At 44.3% G+C, this 23,131-nt stretch overlaps 1 protein-coding gene across 5 annotated transcripts in view; it reads left to right on the forward strand.

The window, feature by feature from the left end:
• The window catches only part of Elmo1 (engulfment and cell motility 1), a 534,802-nt gene that overhangs the window by 193,093 nt on the left and 318,578 nt on the right, over positions 1–23,131 (forward strand). For 3 of the 5 annotated variants that reach the window (XM_036187569.1, XM_036187570.1, XM_036187571.1), the window contains exons 11-14: positions 2,056–2,100; positions 3,468–3,518; positions 4,661–4,783; positions 10,498–10,629. In XM_036187569.1, coding sequence (XP_036043462.1) covers positions 2,056–2,100; positions 3,468–3,518; positions 4,661–4,783; positions 10,498–10,629 — 351 coding nt within the window. The remainder of the gene's footprint in view (positions 1–2,055; positions 2,101–3,467; positions 3,519–4,660; positions 4,784–10,497; positions 10,630–23,131) is intronic. The other 2 variants (XM_036187573.1, XM_036187572.1) reach the window with 1 other exon arrangement.

Consider the following 23,131-nt stretch of genomic DNA (forward strand, 5'->3'; position numbering starts at 1 on the left):
TTTCAAATGTCAGGGTGCCCTTTGCTTGGTGATGTGCTTCTGTCGGCTTGTGAATGTGTCTGGGAGACTGTCAAAAGGAGGAACACCTTAAATATATCCACATTAAACTAATCGTTAGGTGATTTTCTTGTCTCTAGTCTTTGTTTTTGTTTTTTAAATGGAAGAAAGGACCATTGCTGATGTGGATTTAGAGAAAGTGCCATTTTGCTGTCTTGGAATCTAGCGCATACTTGAGGTGCATTCTGATTTAGCTGTCAAAGCAGCGTATGTTACCTTGACTACAGGCCTCTTCCTTTAACACCTGGGTAGAAGGATGCTTCTTTCCCTCTCTAAAAAGGCCGTTGAGAGCCCCACAGTGGTGCCAAGGCCTTGTTTCAGGAAGAGAGAAAGGCAGCCTGCTCTTGTATTTATTTTATTTTATTTTTTTTTGTTTCTAAAGGTTTTAAACTTTAGCCAATAAATGTGATTGATTCTGGCTTGACTTCCATTTAGAGTTGTTAATTCACTCCAGATGCTATTCCTGCACAGTGACTTGTGCCATTTTATTCTTTTCTGTGTGAATCAAGTTCATTAAAAGGAGCCTGCTGTCCCCACCTCTGCTAGGGTAACTGGTCCCCAGGTCTGCTTTTTAAGGTGAGCTTGGCAGGTCGCAGTGGAGTTGTGGGTGGGGCTGCTCTTCTGCCATTTGTTGACTGAACTCATGACTCCCAGTCAGCCTGGGAAGGTAGTCACAGCTCACATCATGCATTCTAGAGGAGCATTGTCCTTTCACTGCCCAATCAAGGACTTCTGGAAAACCCCGTAGTGCCAGAGTTGGAGTGTGTGGGTTATAAACTTTCATTCTGGTCTGAACTCTTAGAAGTTGATGGACATTTTGGGTCAGGGAAATGTAAGTGCAAGTGTATGACTGCCCAAGGGCTAGCTCTGGGTTTTCAAGGATCTCTGGAGTTGGACTCGAGTAAGATGCAGATGCCTGGTGTCCTTTTGTATCTTATACAGAACACCACTGTTACCTCATTCATGAACTTGGGACTTGAACACACACTCATGGCACTATTTTCTCTTTTTATTTCTTCCACTTGTGCATTTTCCCACCAAAGTTAGCTATACTATATGCATTATTTTTATTTACAAAACTACTTTAAAAACCAACAGAGATATTTGTGGTCACTTTTCCATGTCAGTATACCTATATCTACATTTCCATGTGTATGTTTGTATCATTTAGGACTTTAATATATTCCCTGCAAACTCTCATAATTATTCAAACAGCCCATTAATATTAAACATATATCCATGAGGAAGGCAAGGATACTTTTGTTTTCTCTCAGATCTAGCTCCTATTCTTAAGGAGAATTTTATAAAATACTTTTGCTCTTTTATCAATCTCTTTTTGTCTGCTCTGTGCTAGACATAATCCCTTGGGTTTGGAAAGAATGAGGTGTCCTCTGTGCCCCTGAGGAGCCCTAAGTAGAAGAATACTGTAAACAAATAATTAATAAGCAGATGATGAAGCTATCTATTTCTTCAAAGTCACTTTTAAATTGTATAGACCGATGAGCTATACTTTCTTTTCCTATTTTTGTTCGTCTGATTATTGAACAGCACTTTGATTTCATCAATAATTTTACAAAGTTTTAAAAAATAACTAAAAAAGCTGTAGACTCCTTTGGTTCTTCTGCTTGTTATCTGGACCAAGAGAAGAAATATGAACTAGAAGAAACCAGTGACCCCCATGTTTCAGTGGAAACAGAGCACTGCTTTCTCCAGACTGGAAGGGCAGATCTTCTGGGTTGCCATGCAGCTTGTTTCTGGAGGTGTACATGGTCCTCACTGTTTGGTTTTAAGAGCACAGAAGAGGACATCATACTGGATTTGGACTTTAGTGCCACCTAGCCACTTAGGATCTCCTGACAGTAGTATGCCCACCCTTTCCAGTGCAGAGGGCCAGCAGGGCGTGACAGCAAGGCTGCCAACTTCTAACAGAGTGCTCTGAATTTCCACCCCCTTCTCTCCTGCTTGCTTTCCTATCTGTGGTGCTGATGGTGCTGCTAGGTTGATGTAGAGAGCAGTGTTGACATCCTTGATTGCCCTCTGACTGTAAGTCCTCCGTGTTTGCTCTGCTAGCCTGGATAAACGGGCCCTGTGCTCCCATTCTGCTCCGCCCTCCTTGCCTGTTCATCCCCTTGCTGGCTTCTCCCCACCATGCTCCTGGTTCCCCCAGCTTTCTGCAAATTTACTTTAGTCTCGGTAGAATTTATAGTTTGCTTGATGGTAGTTTAGCGCCTTCTCCACTTGGTGAGAATTGCAATGGCAAAAATACTCCCCAGCAACCACACAAAAAAGAGTATTTTGGTGTCTTCCTGAATATAAGCAGTATTTTCATATTCCGTGAAAGTTTCAAGGCTGGTTCTGACTAATTTTCCCTAAGCACCTGCTGGTCAATATTCATAAAGACAATCTGTGAACCAGTCCTCTTCCCATTTGCTTCCTGTGTCTGTGATAAACGCCATGACCAAAAGCATCTTGGGGAGGAAAGGGTTTATTTCAGCTTACAAGCTACATTGTCGAGGGAAGTCAGGGTAGGAACACAAGCAGAACTGTGGGGAAGTTCTCACTGGCTTGTTCCCCAGCCCTTGGTCAGCTGGTTTAAGCATCCTAGCCCCAACTACGTAGGGACAGAACTACCTTCATCAGTTAGCAATCAAGAAAATGGCCCACAGACATGCCCACAGGCAGGTCTGGTCAAAGCACTTACTCAGTTAAGGATTCCTTTTCCTGGGTCTGTTCAGGTTGACAACCAAGATTAGCCATCACAAGTCCATATAAAAACCACCCCCAAATCCTCTATCCCAGTCAAGAAAGGCCAAGTGCAAAGTACAGAAGAGAGGCTGAGCCTAGCCAAGTGAGTGTGAACTCCAAGGCATGGCATCTGTCTGGGTGTTAGTCCTTCCTGAATCCAGATTCAGCTCGCTTGCATAGCTTCCTCCAAGTCTAGAGTCTGAGCTCCTCATTCTCACTGTGCACAAATGAAGATGAACTAGCTCTTGGCAGATGTTAACTATTTGACTTTTTCTTTCCAGTTTTTGGTTGGTCTGCTTATTTAACAGTAGTTCCTTTATAAGTAAATTTATAAAGTTAAAAAAGGTAATGATAAGCTATGGACAACACAGAGACAGTCTCACAGGGGCAGAACCATTTCTGTCCTTTGGAATGTTTGAGTTTTTAATTCTTTCCTAGAAAAAAAAAAAACCCAGAAATTAAAAAAACAAAAAAATCCTACTTTGCTTTTGGACCTGGATTTTGTAATCCAAGTGGAATGTACAAAAATGGATTTAAGTTGGCTATTTCCTAAGAAATACTGCTGATATACAGTTAAGAAGCACACCCCAGGATGAAGTCCTTCCTACCTTATTGAAGTGAGTCTTTCTAACGGAAGCTTTGCTGGACATGTTTTTCTTTCACAGGAGATGGCTAATATTTTGGCTCAGAAGCAGCTGCGCTACATCATTTTAACAGTGAGTACCTGTGTGCCGAAGCCACTGTGCTGGGGAGAGATGACCCAGAGTTTGTGGGTTGTTCTGTGATTGTCACTGGAGTTTATCAGTAGGGCCAGGCCAGGAGGGAGCGGGTGTTTTAGAATTGGCAAACGGTGCTCTGCTCTGCCAGCAGCTGCCTTGTGTCACTGGCGGGCGGAGTCGGCCTGCTGGGGAAAGTCAAGCAGAACACGCTCAGGGCATCGGATTGGCTGCAGGCACCTCGGCTTAGCTCTGCAGGAAAAGGAAACCTGCAATTCCTTGGCGCAGATCCATCCACCTATATGAGTTTGTCCTGTTTTTGATGAGGAAGCTGGTTGGAAATGTGAAAGGTCCTGCGAGCAGGTCCTTAAACTTCAGTGGAAAAGAAGCTCACAGAGTTAACCTTGCCCATGTTGAGAGACGAACCGAACAGGAAGGGGTTTTACTACGTCCTTACCAGTTATTGGAAGGAAGCAAGCTTAATGTTTACCAAACTACCAAGCAGCAACAACCCAATCTGATGTTATAATTCTGGAGTTTGACAAGCTTAAACACACACACACACACACACACACACACACACACACACACACACACACACAAACTGTTTTACCATAGTTCAGGTATGGAGAAGAAAACAGATCAAAAGGCTACTGCCACTATAAAGATAGCTTGTGACTTAAATTTCACCAAAAGAGTGGCATGTCCTACAAGAAGGGATGTGCCATACCATGGGAGGCACACAAGAAGGAGGACCCAGGAAGAAGAGAACCGCAGGAAAATGTGGGCCAGAGCCTGACTGTGGTTTCCTAGGGAAGGGATGCTTCAAGAAACACATTCAGGTTCAGAATTGCCTAGCTGGGTGACTTCAGTGGACTATGGAGTTTATGGGCTGTGTCTAGGCTGAGGGGACCTGGCTCTGGTTGTTCAGGATATGGAGGGTAGTCATAGCCCTCCTTGTTTGTATATGAAAGTTGTCCTCCTGTGTTCTCTCTACAAATTGTCTGGGCCTGGGGCTTGAGTGAAGGTTCTTCAGGCTAAGGAAGGTCTCCCATGTCAGAATCATGACAAGAGTTAGCTTTGTGGTTTGAATCCTTTCTTTACTAATTTTTAAAAATACAATTTGTCAACTGTGTCTCTAGCATGTCATCCGAGCTCAGCGGGCCATCAACAATGAGATGGCACACCAGTTATATGTCCTCCAAGTGCTGACCTTTAACCTTCTGGAAGACAGGATGATGACCAAGATGGATCCCCAGGACCAGGTGGGTGGGTGCTCCACACTAGTGAAAGTGGTGGAGAAACGGTCATCAAATAGGCGTCCTTGAGCTACCCTGAAATCAGGAGTTTCATGTGATTTTATAATTGTTTTAATGTCATCTCAGGCCTTGGGTATGTGGCTTTAAAGTCTAGGTGACCCTAGGATCAGCGAGTAAAATGTTTATTCCATGAGGCCCTGTGTGTGCGCGCATATTCTTCCTTTATGGCTGAGAGCTTGAGGGAGAGCCCTGGGCGCTTGACCATAATCCATTAAATGGAGTCAAGTTCCCAGACAACTGAGGGGGCATGGAAGGCCATGCCAGGCATCAGTTCTACAAGTGGGGAACCGTTTCCAGTCTCCAGTAATTAAGACCATGGACAGAAAAGGAAGACCTCTTCCTTTTCCCTGGTAAACCCTCATTTCTAGACTGGTGTTCTGTTTTTGTTGGCTGGCTGTTTTCTCTAACTCCCTGCCACCTCTCTCACTGTGTATAGAACATCCTGTCTCCATCCAGAAGGCTTTGAGGGAGCTTCCCTGTAAGAGGGTGCAGTGAGAGGAAACAGCTGGGACCACCCCTCCCCCATCCTCTCCCACCCCTTCCCGCTGTACACATTTTCAACTCTAACAGTGCTACAGCTTTGGAAAGGAAAACATTCATTATTGGCACGTGAGGGCCTGATCTATTCCAGATGTGGACGGAGCTGCACGTGTGGAGCGTGTGGCCCTGCAGCACTTCATTCATGGTGAGAGGCCATGTGATGAAGAGTGACAGAGAGGCTTGGATTGGTCAATGACTGTGCCTTGTGTTTTTACCAGGCCAAGCATGGTAATCCCAGAGAGACGAGACAGTTATCTTGTCGCTTGGAGAAAGGGAGATCGGTGCCTCTGAATATTGAGAGCGATCAGTGTATCTGGATATGGAGAGAAAGAGATCAGTGCATCTGGATATGGAGAGGGGAAGATCAGTGCATCTGAATATGGAGAGAAAGAGATCAGTGTATCTGAATATGGAGAGAAAGAGATCAGTGCATCTGATATGGAGAGAGATCAGTGCATCTGGATATGGAGAGAGATCAGTACATCTGGGTATGGAGAGGGGAGATCAGTGCATCTGAATATGGAGAAAGAGCAGTGCATCTGAATATGGAGAGAGAGATCAGTGCATCTGGATAGGGAGAGGGGAGATCAGTGCATCTGGATATGGAGAGAGAGATCAGTGCATCTGAATATGGAGAGAAAGAGATCAGTGCATCTGGATATGGAGAGGGGAGATCAGTGCATCTGGATAGGGAGAGGGGAGATCAGTGCATCTGGATATGGAGAGAGAGATCAGTGTATCTGGATATGGAGAGAAAGAGATCAGTGTATCTGAATATGGAGAGGGGAGATCAGTGCATCTGGATAGGGAGAGGGGAGATCAGTGCATCTGGATATGGAGAGAGAGATCAGTGTATCTGGATATGGAGAGAAAGAGATCAGTGTATCTGAATATGGAGAGAAAGAGATCAGTGTATCTGGATAGGGAGAGAAAGAGATCAGTGCATCTGAATATGGAGAGAAAGAGATCAGTGTATCTGGATATGGAGAGAAAGAGATCAGTGTATCTGAATATGGAGAGAAAGAGATCAGTGTATCTGGATAGGGAGAGAAAGAGATCAGTGCATCTGAATATGGAGAGGGGAGATCAGTGCATCTGGATAGGGAGAGGGGAGATCAGTGCATCTGGATATGGAGAGAGAGATCAGTGCATCTGAATATGGAGAGAAAGAGATCAGTGCATCTGGATATGGAGAGAAAGAGATCAGTGCATCTGGATAGGGAGAGGGGAGATCAGTGCATCTGGATAGGGAGAGGGGAGATCAGTGCATCTGGATATGGAGAGAGAGATCAGTGTATCTGGATATGGAGAGAAAGAGATCAGTGTATCTGAATATGGAGAGAAAGAGATCAGTGTATCTGGATAGGGAGAGAAAGAGATCAGTGTATCTGAATATGGAGAGAAAGAGATCAGTGTATCTGGATATGGAGAGAAAGAGATCAGTGTATCTGGATAGGGAGAGAAAGAGATCAGTGCATCTGAATATGGAGAGGGGAGATCAGTGCATCTGGATAGGGAGAGGGGAGATCAGTGCATCTGGATATGGAGAGAGAGATCAGTGCATCTGAATATGGAGAGAAAGAGATCAGTGCATCTGGATATGGAGAGGGGAGATCAGTGCATCTGGATAGGGAGAGGGGAGATCAGTGCATCTGGATATGGAGAGAGAGATCAGTGTATCTGGATATGGAGAGAAAGAGATCAGTGTATCTGAATATGGAGAGGGGAGATCAGTGCATCTGGATAGGGAGAGGGGAGATCAGTGCATCTGGATATGGAGAGAGAGATCAGTGTATCTGGATATGGAGAGAAAGAGATCAGTGTATCTGGATAGGGAGAGAAAGAGATCAGTGTATCTGGATAGGGAGAGAAAGAGATCAGTGCATCTGAATATGGAGAGAAAGATCAGTGCATCTGATATGGGAGAGAGATCAGTGTATCTGGATAGGAGAGAGAGATCAGTGTATCTGGATATGGAGAGAAAGAGATCAGTGTATCTGAATATGGAGAGAAAGAGATCAGTGCATCTGGATAGGGAGAGGGGAGATCAGTGCATCTGGATATGGAGAGAGAGATCAGTGTATCTGGATATGGAGAGAAAGAGATCAGTGTATCTGAATATGGAGAGAAAGAGATCAGTGTATCTGGATATGGGAGAGAAGAGATCAGTGCATCTGAATGGAGAGAAAGATCAGTGTATCTGGATATGGAGAGAAAGAGATCAGTGTATTGAATGGAGAGAAAGAGATCAGTGTATCTGGATATGGAGAGAAAGAGATCAGTGTATCTGAATATGGAGAGGGGAGATCAGTGCATCTGGATATGGAGAGAAAGAGATCAGTGTATCTGGATATGGAGAGAAAGAGATCAGTGTATCTGAATATGGAGAGAAAGAGATCAGTGCATCTGGATATGGAGAGGGGAGATCAGTGCATCTGGATAGGGAGAGAAAGAGATCAGTGCATCTGGATATGGAGAGAAAGAGATCAGTGCATCTGGATATGTAGAGGGGAGATCAGTGCATCTGGATAGGGAGAGGGGAGATCAGTGCATCTGGATATGGAGAGAGAGATCAGTGCATCTGAATATGGAGAGAAAGAGATCAGTGCATCTGGATATGGAGAGGGGAGATCAGTGCATCTGGATAGGGAGAGGGGAGATCAGTGCATCTGGATATGGAGAGGGGAGATCAGTGCATCTGGATATGGAGAGAGCAGTGCATCTGGATGTGGAGAGGGGAGATCAGTGCATCTGAATATGGAGAGAAAGAGATCAGTGTATCTGGATGTGGAGAGGGGAGATCAGTGCATCTGGATATGGAGAGAGAGATCAGTGCATCTGGATATGGAGAGAAAGAGATCAGTGCATCTGGATATGGAGAGGGGAGATCAGTGCATCTGGATAGGGAGAGGGGAGATCAGTGCATCTGGATATGGAGAGAGAGATCAGTGCATCTGAATATGGAGAGAAAGAGATCAGTGCATCTGGATATGGAGAGGGGAGATCAGTGCATCTGGATAGGGAGAGGGGAGATCAGTGCATCTGGATATGGAGAGGGGAGATCAGTGCATCTGGATAGGGAGAGAGCAGTGCATCTGGATGTGGAGAGGGGAGATCAGTGCATCTGGATAGGGAGAGAGAGATCAGTGTATCTGGATATGGAGAGAAAGAGATCAGTGTATCTGGATATGGAGAGAAAAAGATCAGTGTATCTGAATATGGAGAGAAAGAGATCAGTGTATCTGGATATGGAGAGGGGAGATCAGTGCATCTGGATATGGAGAGAGCAGTGCATCTGGATGTGGAGAGGGGAGATCAGTGCATCTGAATATGGAGAGAAAGAGATCAGTGTATCTGGATATGGAGAGAAAGAGATCAGTGTATCTGAATATGGAGAGAAAGAGATCAGTGTATCTGGATAGGGAGAGAAAGAGATCAGTGCATCTGAATATGGAGAGAAAGAGATCAGTGCATCTGGATATGGAGAGGGGAGATCAGTGCATCTGGATAGGGAGAGGGGAGATCAGTGCATCTGGATATGGAGAGAGAGATCAGTGCATCTGAATATGGAGAGAAAGAGATCAGTGCATCTGGATATGGAGAGGGGAGATCAGTGCATCTGGATAGGGAGAGGGGAGATCAGTGCATCTGGATATGGAGAGAGAGATCAGTGTATCTGGATATGGAGAGAAAGAGATCAGTGTATCTGAATATGGAGAGAAAGAGATCAGTGTATCTGGATATGGAGAGAAAGAGATCAGTGTATCTGAATATGGAGAGAAAGAGATCAGTGTATCTGGATATGGAGAGGGGAGATCAGTGCATCTGGATATGGAGAGATCAGTGCATCTGGATGTGGAGAGGGGAGATCAGTGCATCTGAATATGGAGAGAAAGAGATCAGTGTATCTGGATATGGAGGGAGATCAGTGCATCTGAATATGGAGAGAGATCAGTGCATCTGAATATGGAAAGAGGGAGATCAGTGCATATTAATATGAAAACACTCTTTGTAAATAAACTCTTCCTCTTGTTTATTGAAAAAAGGCACATAGCATAACTGATCATTTTAACCAGTAGCCACATTCACGTTGTTGCAAATCTCCCTGCGTTCATGTCGAGGACTCTTTTTATGGTGCCAAACTGCATTTCTGAGCCCATCCAGCCATACTTGCTCCTCCCATTGCCCCCTCTCTTCTGGCTCCTTCTAAATCACTGCTCTGCCTTCTGTTCCTATTAACTGACTACTCCAGGAAGACCCAATAAGTGGAAAAAAGGGACTTGTAGTTTTATCTAGCCTATTCTACTCTAAACTTTTTATTATAGTTTTTCACTTTTTAGATTAAAATAAAGTTAATTACATTATTTCCCCCTCCCATTCCTCCCTCCAGCCCCTCCTACATACCTACTTCCCTTGTTCTCCAATTCATGGCCTCTTTTTCTTCAGTTCTTGTTACATGTGTATGTGTGTGTATGTGTGTGTGTATTTCTAAATACATAAATACAGCATGCTTCATCCATATAATGTTACTTGTTTGTGTGTGTGATTTCAGGGTTGACCATTCGGGATTAGATAACCAATGATCACCTGAAGCTGTGAAAGAATTGGCCTTGGTAGAAAAGGAAGTGCATGGAAGACACGTGGCATTGTTTCTGTCTTTGGGTTCTCCATTTTTTTATTTTTTTTTAATGGCGTGCTAGTTTCTCTGAAGTCAGGCCTTGGAATGAGCGATCCCTTGTAGCTCAAATCCTGCTCGAGAACCTTGTGTGCCTCTTAATTTGCTTCAAACAGAACATTACTCATGGAGCCTTCAAGTTAGCTTCCTCCAATCCCAGCTCTCCCATTGTATTTGGGGCTTTTATGTAGGACTGCCCTAGATAATATTTATCAGTACTCCAAATGGCTTGGCCGAAGGATAACTGTAGATTAATGCCAAGCCTGAGCAGCCCAGAGAGGAGTCTGCAGAGCTCTAACTCAGGACATGGCTTTTCTGTCTTCTGCTTTGCCTGGATGCAGCGATTCATTTCGACTCTGGGGAAAGTGGGAGTCTTATGTTACATCACACTGTGAAAGCAGTTTTCTCTTTTGCCTCTTTTTCCTTCCCTCTCTCACTCCTTCAGGCTCAAAGAGACATCATATTTGAACTTCGAAGAATTGCTTTTGATGCAGAGTCTGAACCTAATAACAGCAGTGGCAGCATGGAGAAGCGCAAGTCCATGTACACGCGGGATTATAAGAAACTTGGCTTCATTGTGAGTACTCTGTCTCCAGTAAACTCTCTCCTCCCACCCTCCCCATCTGACCTCAGTCACATCGAACGTGTGGTCCTCCTGTGCTTTACAGAATAGTTTCCACAGTTCCAGATGTTTAGCTGGTTTAAATAGGATCACATGAAAAGCTCTTCTGGCTGCAGAGAGATGGAATAAGTTACACAAGTGTGACTAATACTTCGCGTGTTTATCCAGTTCTGATGAAGTGTAACCGAGAGGGGTTAGCCCGGAATGCATTGAGCCTTTGTGGGCCTCCTGCATAAGATGCTGTCGTTCTCCTGAGCTGAATGAATGACAGTTCTAGGATGCATCTTATTATTGGGCTGGTGATTGGATTCCTCACACATGTTGGTTCCATCAAAGATTTCTATCTTAAGAAAGCTGGAAGTCTCCTGGAACTGAGTCATGATGAGATTTACATAGAGTTTTTTTTTTTTTTTTAAAGTGTTATTTTGCTACAAATGTTAATGGATTGTTTACAGACACACACACACACACACACATACACACACACACACACACACACACACACACACACACACACACACTCTGATGTTACAAATCAGAACACAGTGTGTCTTGAATCTAACGTACCATTATGGTTGTGGCCTGAAATCTACTCTAACACAAATGTCACCAGTTTGGGAGTTGCCTTTAGCTAACTTGATTAATTCTGCAGTTGAAAATTAGGTTTCCATTTTAACCTCCACCATTAATTACACAAATGAGATTTTGGCTTTAGTGGCTAGAAATCACTAGGCAGTGGTTTTTATTTCAGAAAGTCTTTCCTAGAAAAAAAAAATCTCAACTAGTTTTTGATTGTGCCAAATTGCTTTCAATAAGCATCCAGTGGGTCAAAGTCACCATTTTTCAACCTTTTATAATGTCTCTTTAAAAAAACAAACAAAGTCCAACCTACTGGCTTTATAGTATGAATTTTTCCAAATAAGAATATTTAATGGTAACATATTCGACTTTACAACTTACTTAAAAATGTTTCTGGCCGCGTTTATTCCACCATCTCATGTCTTTAGTCCTGATGGCTCCTCTGATACTTTAGATGAAATGAACTGATGGGTGAGACTTCTCTTGGTATTTATGGATGTCACCTCCCTCACTTTTGTGTGGCCCTTTCCCAAGGACACAGCCCAGTTAAGGTGACAGCACCCACCTCCACTTCACCTCCAATGCCTTCCAAGTTTCCTTCTGTGTCGGGAGAGCAAGGCATGTCTATTTTACTTGGAAGCAGTGTGGGATCATCTGGTCTTTTTTACCCACAAATCATCAAAATTGCCACATGGAACTCATCCCGGCACTGACTTCTCTTGAGTCATGTACCAATTATCAACTAAGCACTTGTTCTGTGCTGTTTATCTGGCAAGGTCTTGGTGGACCTAGAATGCAGCAAGGAGGCCAGAGGAGAGAAGAAAGCCTTGGATGCTGGGTTTCTCTGAGAGTGAAGTCAGGGTGGGTGGGAGGGGGCAGGAAGAGTCACCCTTGGTGTTTTCAGCCTGTGTATCTGTATCATGAGCCAAGAGACCAGCAATTTTTTCCTCAGTGTTGTGTTATCTGCCTTAGCATTATTGGTAAATCCTTATTCACTTCTGTTTTCAGGTGTAGGTGGCTCTTGGCCTCTGTCTTGTGAGTGTTTTTTTCCTGTCTGTGATGGGCAAGGATGGAGCTTTTTCACCGAAAGTCATTCAGTGTGATTCTGAGGACTCTCAACTTTATGCAGCACTTTCCCTGAAGACTCAAAAAGTTATTTTAGGGGGAAAATACTTTCAACTAAAGAATAGCCCAAAGGGAATGCTGCTTCGCTGGACTGTTTTTCCCCATGATTCTTTAATTTTCATTTTAAAAAAAAACCTCCCTAGAAGTATCTCCTCAGGCCCAGGCCACGGTCTTGCATCAGAGGGTTGAGAAATTGGAAAGACTGTTGAGTAATGATCTATGCTGAAATTGAGCCAAGAATCTTGACAAGCTGATGCTTGCTTCACTGTGGAACACCCGGCCTGGCAGAAACAAGCCTGGGTGCCGATTCACAGGCTCATTCTGTCACCTAGTGGCCACTCTGTAGAAGCGCTGCGGGCTGGTTGACAATTTCCCCACTCACTATGGTCTCAGCGGACATGTGTTGAATTCTTTCTGTGCTTCCAAAAGAAAGACCATCCTGTCGGTCAAAACTCTGAACTTGAAAGAACAGTCCTTCTTTGATCTTTGGGTGACTTTTCTATCTCTGAGTAAAAGTTGGATATATAAGAGAAATTTATATTTTTGTTTCTCCCAAATAGACAGCCCAGGAAGCAGGAAGTTGACAGGTTCTTAAGGGTCCACGCAGGCTGGATTTGAGCTTCTGTTTTCCTGCTTCTGAGCCGTGGGCTATGATGCCTGCCTTTTAACGTGTGTGTCATTAGCTCCCTCGACAAGCCTTCCCATCTCCTCATTTCATTACCTCAACTAAGAATGAACTAAACTTAAAAAAAAAAATCTCGCTTTCAACCATTATAATTTGCTTTACTGTGAGAAATTTTAGACATTTCCTTTAACTTTTTCATAGTCATCCTTAAAAAAAAAAAGGCAGAAAATATCATCAGTGGGCTGGAGAGATGGCTCAGAGGTTAAGAGCACTAGCTACTCTTCCAGAGATCCTGAGTTCAATTCCCAGTACCTACATGGGACCTGATGCCCTCTTCTGGTCTGCAGGTATACATCAGGGCACACATATATATTCAAAAAAAGGAAAGATAATCAGTGATATGCAGTATATTTCCTCAGAGTTAATATTCATGTTCAGATATCCAGGAGACTGTCTTCTTGAGTGACAGCAGGTAATTATGCAGTTACACAGGTGTGATTACTCATAATTACAAGTGCTTACTGTCATCTTGACACATCTTCCTGAGAGGAGAGGGCAGGGACTGAAGTGAACTGGCTTTATTTGTACGGCCCTCCCTGTGCACCCCGGTCCCCACACTGCAGAAGGCCGCAGCATGTTTCTTAAATGCTATTAGATGTGACTGTTACGAGAATGCCACATTGACATTAAACGTGGGCTTTGGATTCAGGCTGCTCACACCATTTCTCACTCTCCCTTTTGGACTGAGTGCTAATGCAAATCAGTTCCCCTTTCTCTCTGTTAAGACTTCAAGTAAGATAGTTGAAGCTCAGTGGTAGATCATTTGATCAGCATATTTAAAGACCTTGGGCCCAGTTTCCCTGAGCTGCTAATTAGAAAATACATAAATAAAAATAAGGAAGGTATAATAACCATCTCTATCAATAAACTGTGTATACTAAATTATCAGATACCCCCATGGAAACAATCTGTGAACCTAGATGGTTTTAGTATGAAGTTATGAAAGCAACTGCTGCTGTTATGGAAATGACACCCAGTGACTCACGACCCTGTGGCATGCAGTGATGGGAAACTGCCCTGGGCTTAGGGAGGGAGTGCGCTGTGCACTTGGTAAACAGCTGATCTTTTGCATGTCCATTGATTACGTTATATAGAAAGGAAAAGAGTAGAGATGGTTTTGGAAGTGGGGGAAAGATTATGAAGATTTTTAAATTCAAAAAGGGTTGGAAATACAGTCAATCCTCATTACTCATAGATTCCATACTTGAAAATTCTCCTATTTGTCCAGATTTATATGTAACAGCAACATGAGTGTTCAGGTACTTTTTAATGTCATGTCTTATACATACTGGCCCCCAGCTGCTGAAGTCACGTTTGGATGAAAGGTGACTGACACTGAGCAGACTCCTCTGTCAGCCCTCACGCTGCAAGCACACTTGCTGCGGCCTATCTCAGCTCACATTCTCTCCTTCCTGTTGTTAATATTGCCTTTTAAAAATGGCACAGCACTGGATTCTTGCCTGGGGTTCCTAGGTAGAAGGAGGCTTTGATGTGCTGTGGAGAAAATGCAGAGTGTGTGTTTTAGGTATGAATTACAGTGCAGTTGGCTACATGCTGAATGAAACAAATGAGCCATTAGTATTAAACAAGATGTCTTTAAACGCAAGCACACTTAAACCAGGCTATATAGTACTGTACAGTTACCAACAACAAACGTTCTGGGACCAGAGGCTCACATGCTCTAGTCCTGTGCTGCCCCGAGGAGCCATGGAGTTGTGAGTTTCGAGCTGCAGTGCCTTGTAAAGCATAACTGAGACGGTGAGATTGCTCAGTGGGTAAAGGTGCCCGTTGCCAAGCCGGAAGACCTGGGTAGGAGCCCTGGGACCCACAAGGAGAGGAGTGACTCAGGCAAGTTGTCCTCAGACCTCCATGTGTGTGCTGTGCACACACGCATGCATCATGCATGCACACACATATGTTGAATGGATTTTTTTTAATTGAAAAAAGTCGTAAGTGCTTCTAATAAGGAGAATCAGATGTGCTTGGCTGTCGTTGTGTAGCCACAGAGGTGTCCTGTGTGCAAAAAGTGGAGAGGAACAAGCCCCTTCCTGGTTGGAGGGTTTCTGCATACATTTCACGATGGAGGAAGAGCACAGGAATGGGGTGTGGAAAGGACACCAATATGGTGGGTTGAAGCAGAAAATGCCTTGGGAAATGCTTTGCTGCTAACCCAATATCCTGGCCATGCAACTGGATGGATTTTCTCTAAAACTGTTGTAGGTTGAGAGTGTAACCTGCAGCAGCCTGTCTGCTTCCTGGCATGGTGCCCATCAGGGTGTGTTCAGGCTTGCCCACTGCTGCTGTGACTTGGTCTCTTCAAATTCAAGGACAGTGCTAGTATGCGCGGCTAACACGTCTGAGGGTCAGAGGAAGTGAGCTGTGACACCGGCCTCACTTTTATGATGTTCGTCCCCCGTTGGCATGAAGGAGTTTATGGAAAGCACAGTGTGGAATGAGCTCTGTTGAAAATGGAACCACTTTCCCACTGGAACAGTGTGACAGTAGGGTGGCATTATTAGTCTGTCCTCTGGCTTGTGTCTTAGTTACATATGTACCCATAAACCATTGGACAGTAAAGTGTTTCAGGCTCATCATGCTGCTGAAAATTCTGTACATTTTAGTTCTGTAGAATTCTGGAGGTCCTTAGGTACTCCCCAAGGAAATCCTAGCTAATATTTGTAAGGATACACGCCCTGCCTAGTTCTTCCTACCCAGAGAACCCATGGGGGATGCAGACAAAGGGATTTTAAGAAACTTAGTGTGTGGTTCCTGTTTCTTTTATTTCCTTTTATTCTTTTTTTCTTGTTTTAGACAGGGTCTCACTATGTAGCCTTGGCTGGCTTGAAACTTGCTGTGTAGATCAGGGTAACCTTGAACTCATGGAGAGCCACTTGTCTCTGCCTCTGGAGTGCTGGGATTGAAGGCCTGCAACACCATGCCCAGCTTCGTGTATGGTTTTTGGGAAGTCACAGGCAGATCCTGTGTGGGCCTGGTTCTTGGGGTACAGGTCTTAGCTCTCTTAACCTCCTGATGCTTCACCCTGGTCACCCTCTTTCCATCTGGCATGCTGCACACCCCAGTTCTCATCATTTCTAGGTACAATCTTGCTTCACATTGAGGCAACGTGGTCTTAAACCAAGAGCATGAATTTGAGTGGTTAGAGAAGGAGAGTCTGGAAGGTTTAGGGGGCAAAACCACGGTCCAAACGATTATATCCAAACAACACGAATCACCTCCGCCGCCCCTAACAAAAACCCCGGCTAATTTAGTCACTGGCAAAGCCAGACCAGAAACAGCCACCAGGTGGTGCAAAGCCCCAGGCGTCAGCTTCCAGCCACCCTGCCAGCTCTGGCTGATACAAGCTGGTGCATTGTTTGAGAGTTTGCAGTCAGCAGGTAGAGGACCAAGTCAGGGGCCTCGGAGTCACCAAGCTTGCACCCATGCCCTGGAAGGGACTAGAAGCTGTCTCAGATGTCTCATTGTGCAGTGGAGCTGGCTTGCTGCTCCTGGGAGGTGAGTTTTATCAGTGTCCTCATTTCCAGTCATCTCTCTTTCTGCTGCTGTGAAAGTTTCTAAGTGTGGCATAGCACATCTAGTTTTATTTTGGTTTCCTGTCTTATCTTGGAAGTGCTGCAAAATGTACCTGAAATGGAGAATCCAAATCAATATTGACTAAACAACACTAATAATACAGTTTGAGGTTTTAAAACACCAAGCCATTGAGAGGTCAGGGGTGGTAAACGGAGTCAAAGTGAGCTAGTGTGCTGGGAAGCTGAGCAGTGGTCTGGGAAGCTTGAAGGTCTGACTCTGATGGCATTTCTTGTCTACACAGTACCTTTTGACAACCACTTTTCGACGTTTTCCTCTAAAGCTATGTGGGCCGGGGTTCATTCTGTGGTCTTTCTTGGTTGACTTTGGTCAGATCACAAAGAATGTGGCTTGCCTTGGCTTCATGTCCAGTTTCATGTGCAGAGACCACAGCTGTCTAAAAGCTGTAGTTGATAAAGCAGCAGAAGAAAGTAATTGCTGAAGGTTGTCATCCAGAACCCAGGAAGACTCGATGTCCACCCTCGATTCTCAGGATGGAACCAAGCAAGTTCAGTTCATCACTGTCAGGACTCTGCCCAGAGCACCACACACTGATGCCTGAGGTCTAGCAGGGTGGTTCCACTGCAGGGTAACATTAGCTATATCCCAGGGTACCGAGAGACCCTTGAAAACCACTCACTTGCAGATCTGTTCTTCCCTGATCTGTCTTGTCCCACTTCTCTGGAACAGAATGGCCCAGACTGCCACTGTCTGAGGTCCAGCATCAGTCCCATGTCTCCTTTTGTTGTAGACATGTGCTGCCACTGCCATTTCTGTCCGTTTGGTGGTTTTATAGATGCGATGTGTTATTCCCTCCTCTTGACTCAGCAAGGGGCTAGAACAGTAGTGACAATGTGGAATAATCCCATTTCAGGGCCACCAGCAACCTGCAGATGTTACTGTATGGAGGGAGAACATGTGGATAATTGTACTATAAAAATTTTTTTTTTTTTTTTTGAGGAGGCATTTTGAAGGAAACTAGTAAAAACAATCAACTGAGATTCACGATCATGACAGTATCTGAGTTTCATTCTTCCTGTAGTTTTTAATTTATTTTATTAATTTTAGCTCTAAACAAGTTTCTCAGGGGTGGTTATTGGGAGTGGGAAGAGGAAACAGGTTTCTTCTGCTGTTGGTTTCCCAGCTTCCTTCTATTTAGGACCTGCTCCTGCTGGCCTACGAAGGGATGGTTTTTCACCTTGTAGAGGTGATCTGCTTTATGTCCACGAGGTGGCGCTCCAGAATAAAGTCATGTATTAGGAAACTCAAGGATGAGAAAGAGTAACTCTGTGCTTGAGGAGGATTTAGCATACATAGTTCTAAAAGGTTCGGGAGGATTTTTCCCAATCTCTAGGGTGTCTTCTTCCATTTTTAGCTTTAAACCTGTAAGAATCCCCCTTATAATATAGTTGTGACAGAGGAAAACTTATTAACAGATCATCTCTTATGTTTCATATAAACCTTGGCAGCTTTTTGTTGTAAATGGAACTCTGGAGCAAAAAGGCATCATCCAGCAAATGAAGGGATGGCAAATGGGGCATGAAAACAAGAAAATATGAGGGGCTGGTGATGTTCTTGGGAGCAATCTAGTTTTACTGGAGACTAGTGTTGCATAATGTTTTTATGACCCGCACAGCCTCTGGCACCAGACTCCAGGTTTTGCATCTCTGTTCTATTGCTTGTTAGTTGTTATCCACAGAGAGTTTATTTAACCTTTTAATGGCCCATTAGCAGGGAGGGTACAATAACCTATCCTACTTAGGCATGTAATGGAGATTCATGAGTTAACAGACACCAGAAACCTGCCTCACTCTAAGCAGATTTTCATACACCCCATGTGCACATGTGTGTACACACATGTGTAGGCCACATGCTGACCTACCAGTGTCATGGCCAGGAGCTATCCATCTTGATTTTTTGAGTTAAGGTCCCTCACTGGTATCTGGGGCTCACTAATTAGACTAGGCTAGCTGGCCAGCGATCCCTGGGGATCTTTCTGTCTTCACCCGCTCAGCACAGGAGCCTAAGCTGAACTGACCACATCCACTTTTTATATGGGAACTGGCCCTCATGATTGTTCACCATGTGCTTTACAGACTGAACGATGCCCTCGACCCTAACACAGCCTTATTATTGATGCTGTGATCTGTAGCTGATGGTTGAAGTGAGCTGCGGCCTGTACTGTCCCTGCTAGGTGACTACAACAGTTCTTTATCTGACCATAGTCAAGCAAGTTAAGGAGTAAAAAATAGGAGGCGTCAACACCAGACCCAATCCTGGGGACAACACAGCCCCAAACCCATGAATTCCAGGGCATCTTCCTAAGAATGTTTAGAGGGTAGGACTTTTTCTTTTGACCATTTAACAAACACCTTTCATAGTGAAAGAGTTTTTATTTAATGGTAAGGATCTAGCATTAGGCACATTACTAAGCATGTCTCTATAGACCCATTCTACTAGAGTATCTGCTCTCGTGGAGACATGATTTATAAAAGTAAGAAAGACTCAAAACCATGGCATATATTAAGTTGATTTTGCTGCATACAATAATAAAGCTTTTGAGTCAAATGACTCTATCCATGAAATACTTTTGGTCTTGGAGAAAAGGCCTTGTTGTGTGGTCCAGACTAACCTTAATTTCACAGTCACACCTCACCCACCAAGTGCTGCGATTACAGGCTTCCACAGTACCCTTTTAGGGCCACCTAGGACCAAGGATGGACAGTACTTGGACCAGTGTGCATGATTAGAGTCTAATTTAGGATGAACATTTAAGAAGTTCCGGGTGATAATGTCAAGTTGCTCCTCTGCTTACCTTTGCTGTAGGTACTTGGGTGGTATTTAGACTCTGGAGAATTAGATCAGGACATCCCAGAGAACAGAGCTGGGTATCTTTGGGAACAGGTAAGAAGAACTGATGAAATGGCCAGATTAGAGACTTATAACCAAGCCACCAGCTTTCCATTGACTTTGACTTTGACCATTTTGAAGAATGCAATGTGAGCTGAGCATGCCTCTTGTTTTTGGCCCTGTCCTGGGACCCTGCACAGTTGCAATACATTTTTATTTTGCTCCTGTTTGCCAAGTGCTCACCATTTGCTAGTGTCCTCCACAACTCTGAATTCTATGTGACGTGAACTTACTGGCCGTATTCACTTGGACATATCTGTTTCATGTCTGTAAGGAAGCTGGAGCTGGGAGCTGGCTCCATGGTGTGGGATTCTAATTCTGGGGATGGCATTTTGGATGTGTAGGAAGATTGTCAAAACCTTTGCAATGGGAAGGGACAGAACCAATTTGAGAATCACATGATTATATAAGAGCTGTCCCCATGCAGGCACCTCAGCTCACTCTCTGTTTTGTTCTTATTCATTCTGAAGAAGATAGTAGAGTATAGGCAGAGTTTTCCATGTACTCCTACAAGCATGCTAATGTTTGAATGGCCATTCTGAGATGGTGCTTGGGACAGCATAGTGACAAGGACGAGGGCAGTATATTTGACCTTATTACCCATGCCCTTACTCTAAATGATTGTAGTCCCCCAGTGGTTAGCCTGCTAGACGTAGACCTTTAGGTAGTCCGTGGGGAGTTTACTAGCTTTATATCCCTAAAGAGTTGAACCTGCTGCCCTGAGAGTGGAAGCATTTTGGGAGCTTTTCAAGACCTCAGACCCATAGGTCTCCTGTGATAATTTCTCACTTCATCTGAGACACTAGATAGGAACAAAAGAGGACTTTCCAGTTTCTAAGTTTGCAGTCTCCCTGTTAATAAGCTAGATGAGGACACACAAGACTTTGTTTTCACTCTCCTGCTGTTTGATTGTAGGTACAAGGAGGCAAGACAAAGAGGAGGAAATAGCGTTACCACCACATGGCTCTCCTGTGGCTCCCAGACGCTGTAAGGGGATGTGAAAGACACTCTCCATGGCCTCTAGAGTCCTTGAAAAAGTCCCTCCCAAATGCTTGCTTTACACTGAGGCTATCTGCTGTGCACAGTGTCACCATCAGAGAAGAATGAATGCCAACCTTCTTGTCTTTCCATGAAGGAGTATCTAAAACCCTTCTCAAACGGGACCTGGAGGAGCAAGGCCATAGGTCTGTTGGGTCCAAAGTCTAGGAGTGCTTGCTTGTCACTTAAACAGACTTGCAGCCTGCTTTCCATGGGTGCTAGGAGAACTTCCTACATGTCACAGCAGCAAGTGGCAGCGCTTCTATCTGCCGTCCATCTTCCCTGCCTCTCAGTCTGTGGGCTGTGCTGGATGCCACTAGAGGATTGTGGGCATGCAGGATGAAAGACCTTGGTCTGCAGAAGCTGTGTGTGTCTCATGGGCTGTGTCCTTTCTCTGCTTTTTGCCTTTGCTGTTCTCAATGCTGCGTTCATTGGTTCTCCGTTGGGGTTTCCTTTGTCCTTGCTTCTCTTCCTGACTTAGAGACCCTTTTCCATCCCCTGTTCACCCTTCTGTGGAGCCAAACAAGTAGTAAAAGAGGAAGTAGTGAAAAGACAAATGTTTTGAAGATCCAGTTTGTAAATGCCCATCAGCCTGCATTCACTAACAACCCAGGCATTGGTCCCGCCCCCCCATCCCTCATTGTTCACACAACGTGAAGTTACTAATTTTGATTTTTGTTCTGTTGATCAGTCTGCAGGGTTGTCTATGTTTATCTGAGAAGTAATGAACTAAGATTTTTCTTCTTAGTTCCATGGAAAGGCTTTGCCATATTTGTAAGGCAGCTGGTTCATTGTTATTCCTGATCTAGGGAACTGAGGGCTGGTGTGTGGAAACCAATGTGGCTCTTTACCCAAAGGGTCACCAGAGAGAGTGAGTTTGGGACCAGGCTTGTTGGAAAAACAGCCAGATGAGACCCCAGAGAAGAAAGCTCAGAGCTCACCCTTCTCTCTCGTCTGAGGAAAACATTGCATGTCCTGAAGTTCTTTGGAGAAATCCTATCTCTAGCTGGTTGTGTGTGGGTAAGAATCCATACCATGTATCAAAGGCTGAAGACAGTTTTGTGGATTCCAGCTTTCTGGACCACAGAGAGACTGCATCTTCCTTGGTTACCTGTGTGGTACCTTTATAATAGATCAGGGGGTGGGATATGATCATGTTGACCTTTAATCTGGTCTAAATATAAGAACCAAATTATTTGGTTCATTTTAAAAAATCTATTTATTAGCATTTATGGTATATAAGACTTTGAATAATGAGCCTCGAGTCACAAAGATGAGCTAAGGAAAGGCTAGGCCTCCCTAGAACTCAGTTAATGAATATGCTGTAACTCTGGGCCTTCACCCTTGCTGTTTCCTCTGCCTGAAGTCTCTTTCTCCTCTGCAGTCCTTAGCCCTGCTATTACTTCTCTAGTAGAGCATGGTGAAGTCCGCCCTGGTTCTAGTTCTGTCCCATCTCAGCTCCCATCACTTTGCATTACTCACACTTACTCCCCAGCCCAGTACCCTTTCATGGTAGTTGGACCAGTTTTACCCAGCACACATAGCATCCCTGTCACTCAGCACAGTTCCAATCTCGAACTGACATAGGGTGAGTGTGTGTTAAATGAACAAATTAATTAGTGGATCAATGAATGGTTCTCCATTTAAAGAAGGACAGTTGTTTATTCTGTGTATACAGTACAGGTGGAGCCAGGTACACACACACACACACACACACACACACACACACACACACACATGTCTATAATATAGAAAACAAAGACTACAAAGTGCCTTTGACATCTACAGAAGGAATAAAAATACCATGTTAGTGGAATCCATGGAATTTTCTAGTAAAAGCGATGATGGATGTGAGTAGGCTGTGGTGAAGAGGGTGAGCAGGGGTGATGAACCAGGATAAAAAAAAAAAACAAAAAACAAAAACAAAAACAAAACGAAGAATAGAAACTTTCCTTCTACTTCTGCTCCTTTTAATCCAGGTCATGGAAAAACATTAGCTGGAGCATTTGGTAATTTTTAAAGTAGGAAATCGTTTTAAATTATTATGGCTAGAGCTGAGGATTTCACAGTCGTGTGAGTATAAAGAATCTGATAGGAACTTGGGAAAATGAGAGTAATGTTGGTGAAAGCTAGGAATGGGGGCTGTGTGATGCAGATGATGCAGACGAGCTTGTACGGACAGCCAATGGGGTGGCCCTTCCCACGTACAGGACATAGAGCTTTAACCCAGAAGGTGCATTCTTCCTTGATGGAAATAACCGTCTCTGGTCTGAATGTGCTCCCCAGAACCCAAGTCTACATCCTGAAGCTGAACCCTCAAGGCAGCCATTTGTGCTCCTGTGAAGTGGGAGCCCATTTACCCCTCCTTGCTGTGGGGGGCAGTGTTCGAGGTACCAGTTTGGAGCCCTCACCACACCTGGAATCTGCTGGCAGCTTGAGGTTGGATTTCTCTGTGGGAGGCCTGATCCCACATTTCCCCAGGGTTCTTGAGGAGGGAGGTGTGAGAAATATTTAGATAGAAAGATAGAGGGA

Source organism: Onychomys torridus, chromosome 5 (assembly GCF_903995425.1).
Source record: "Onychomys torridus chromosome 5, mOncTor1.1, whole genome shotgun sequence".
Classification (NCBI taxonomy): Eukaryota; Metazoa; Chordata; class Mammalia; order Rodentia; family Cricetidae; genus Onychomys; species Onychomys torridus.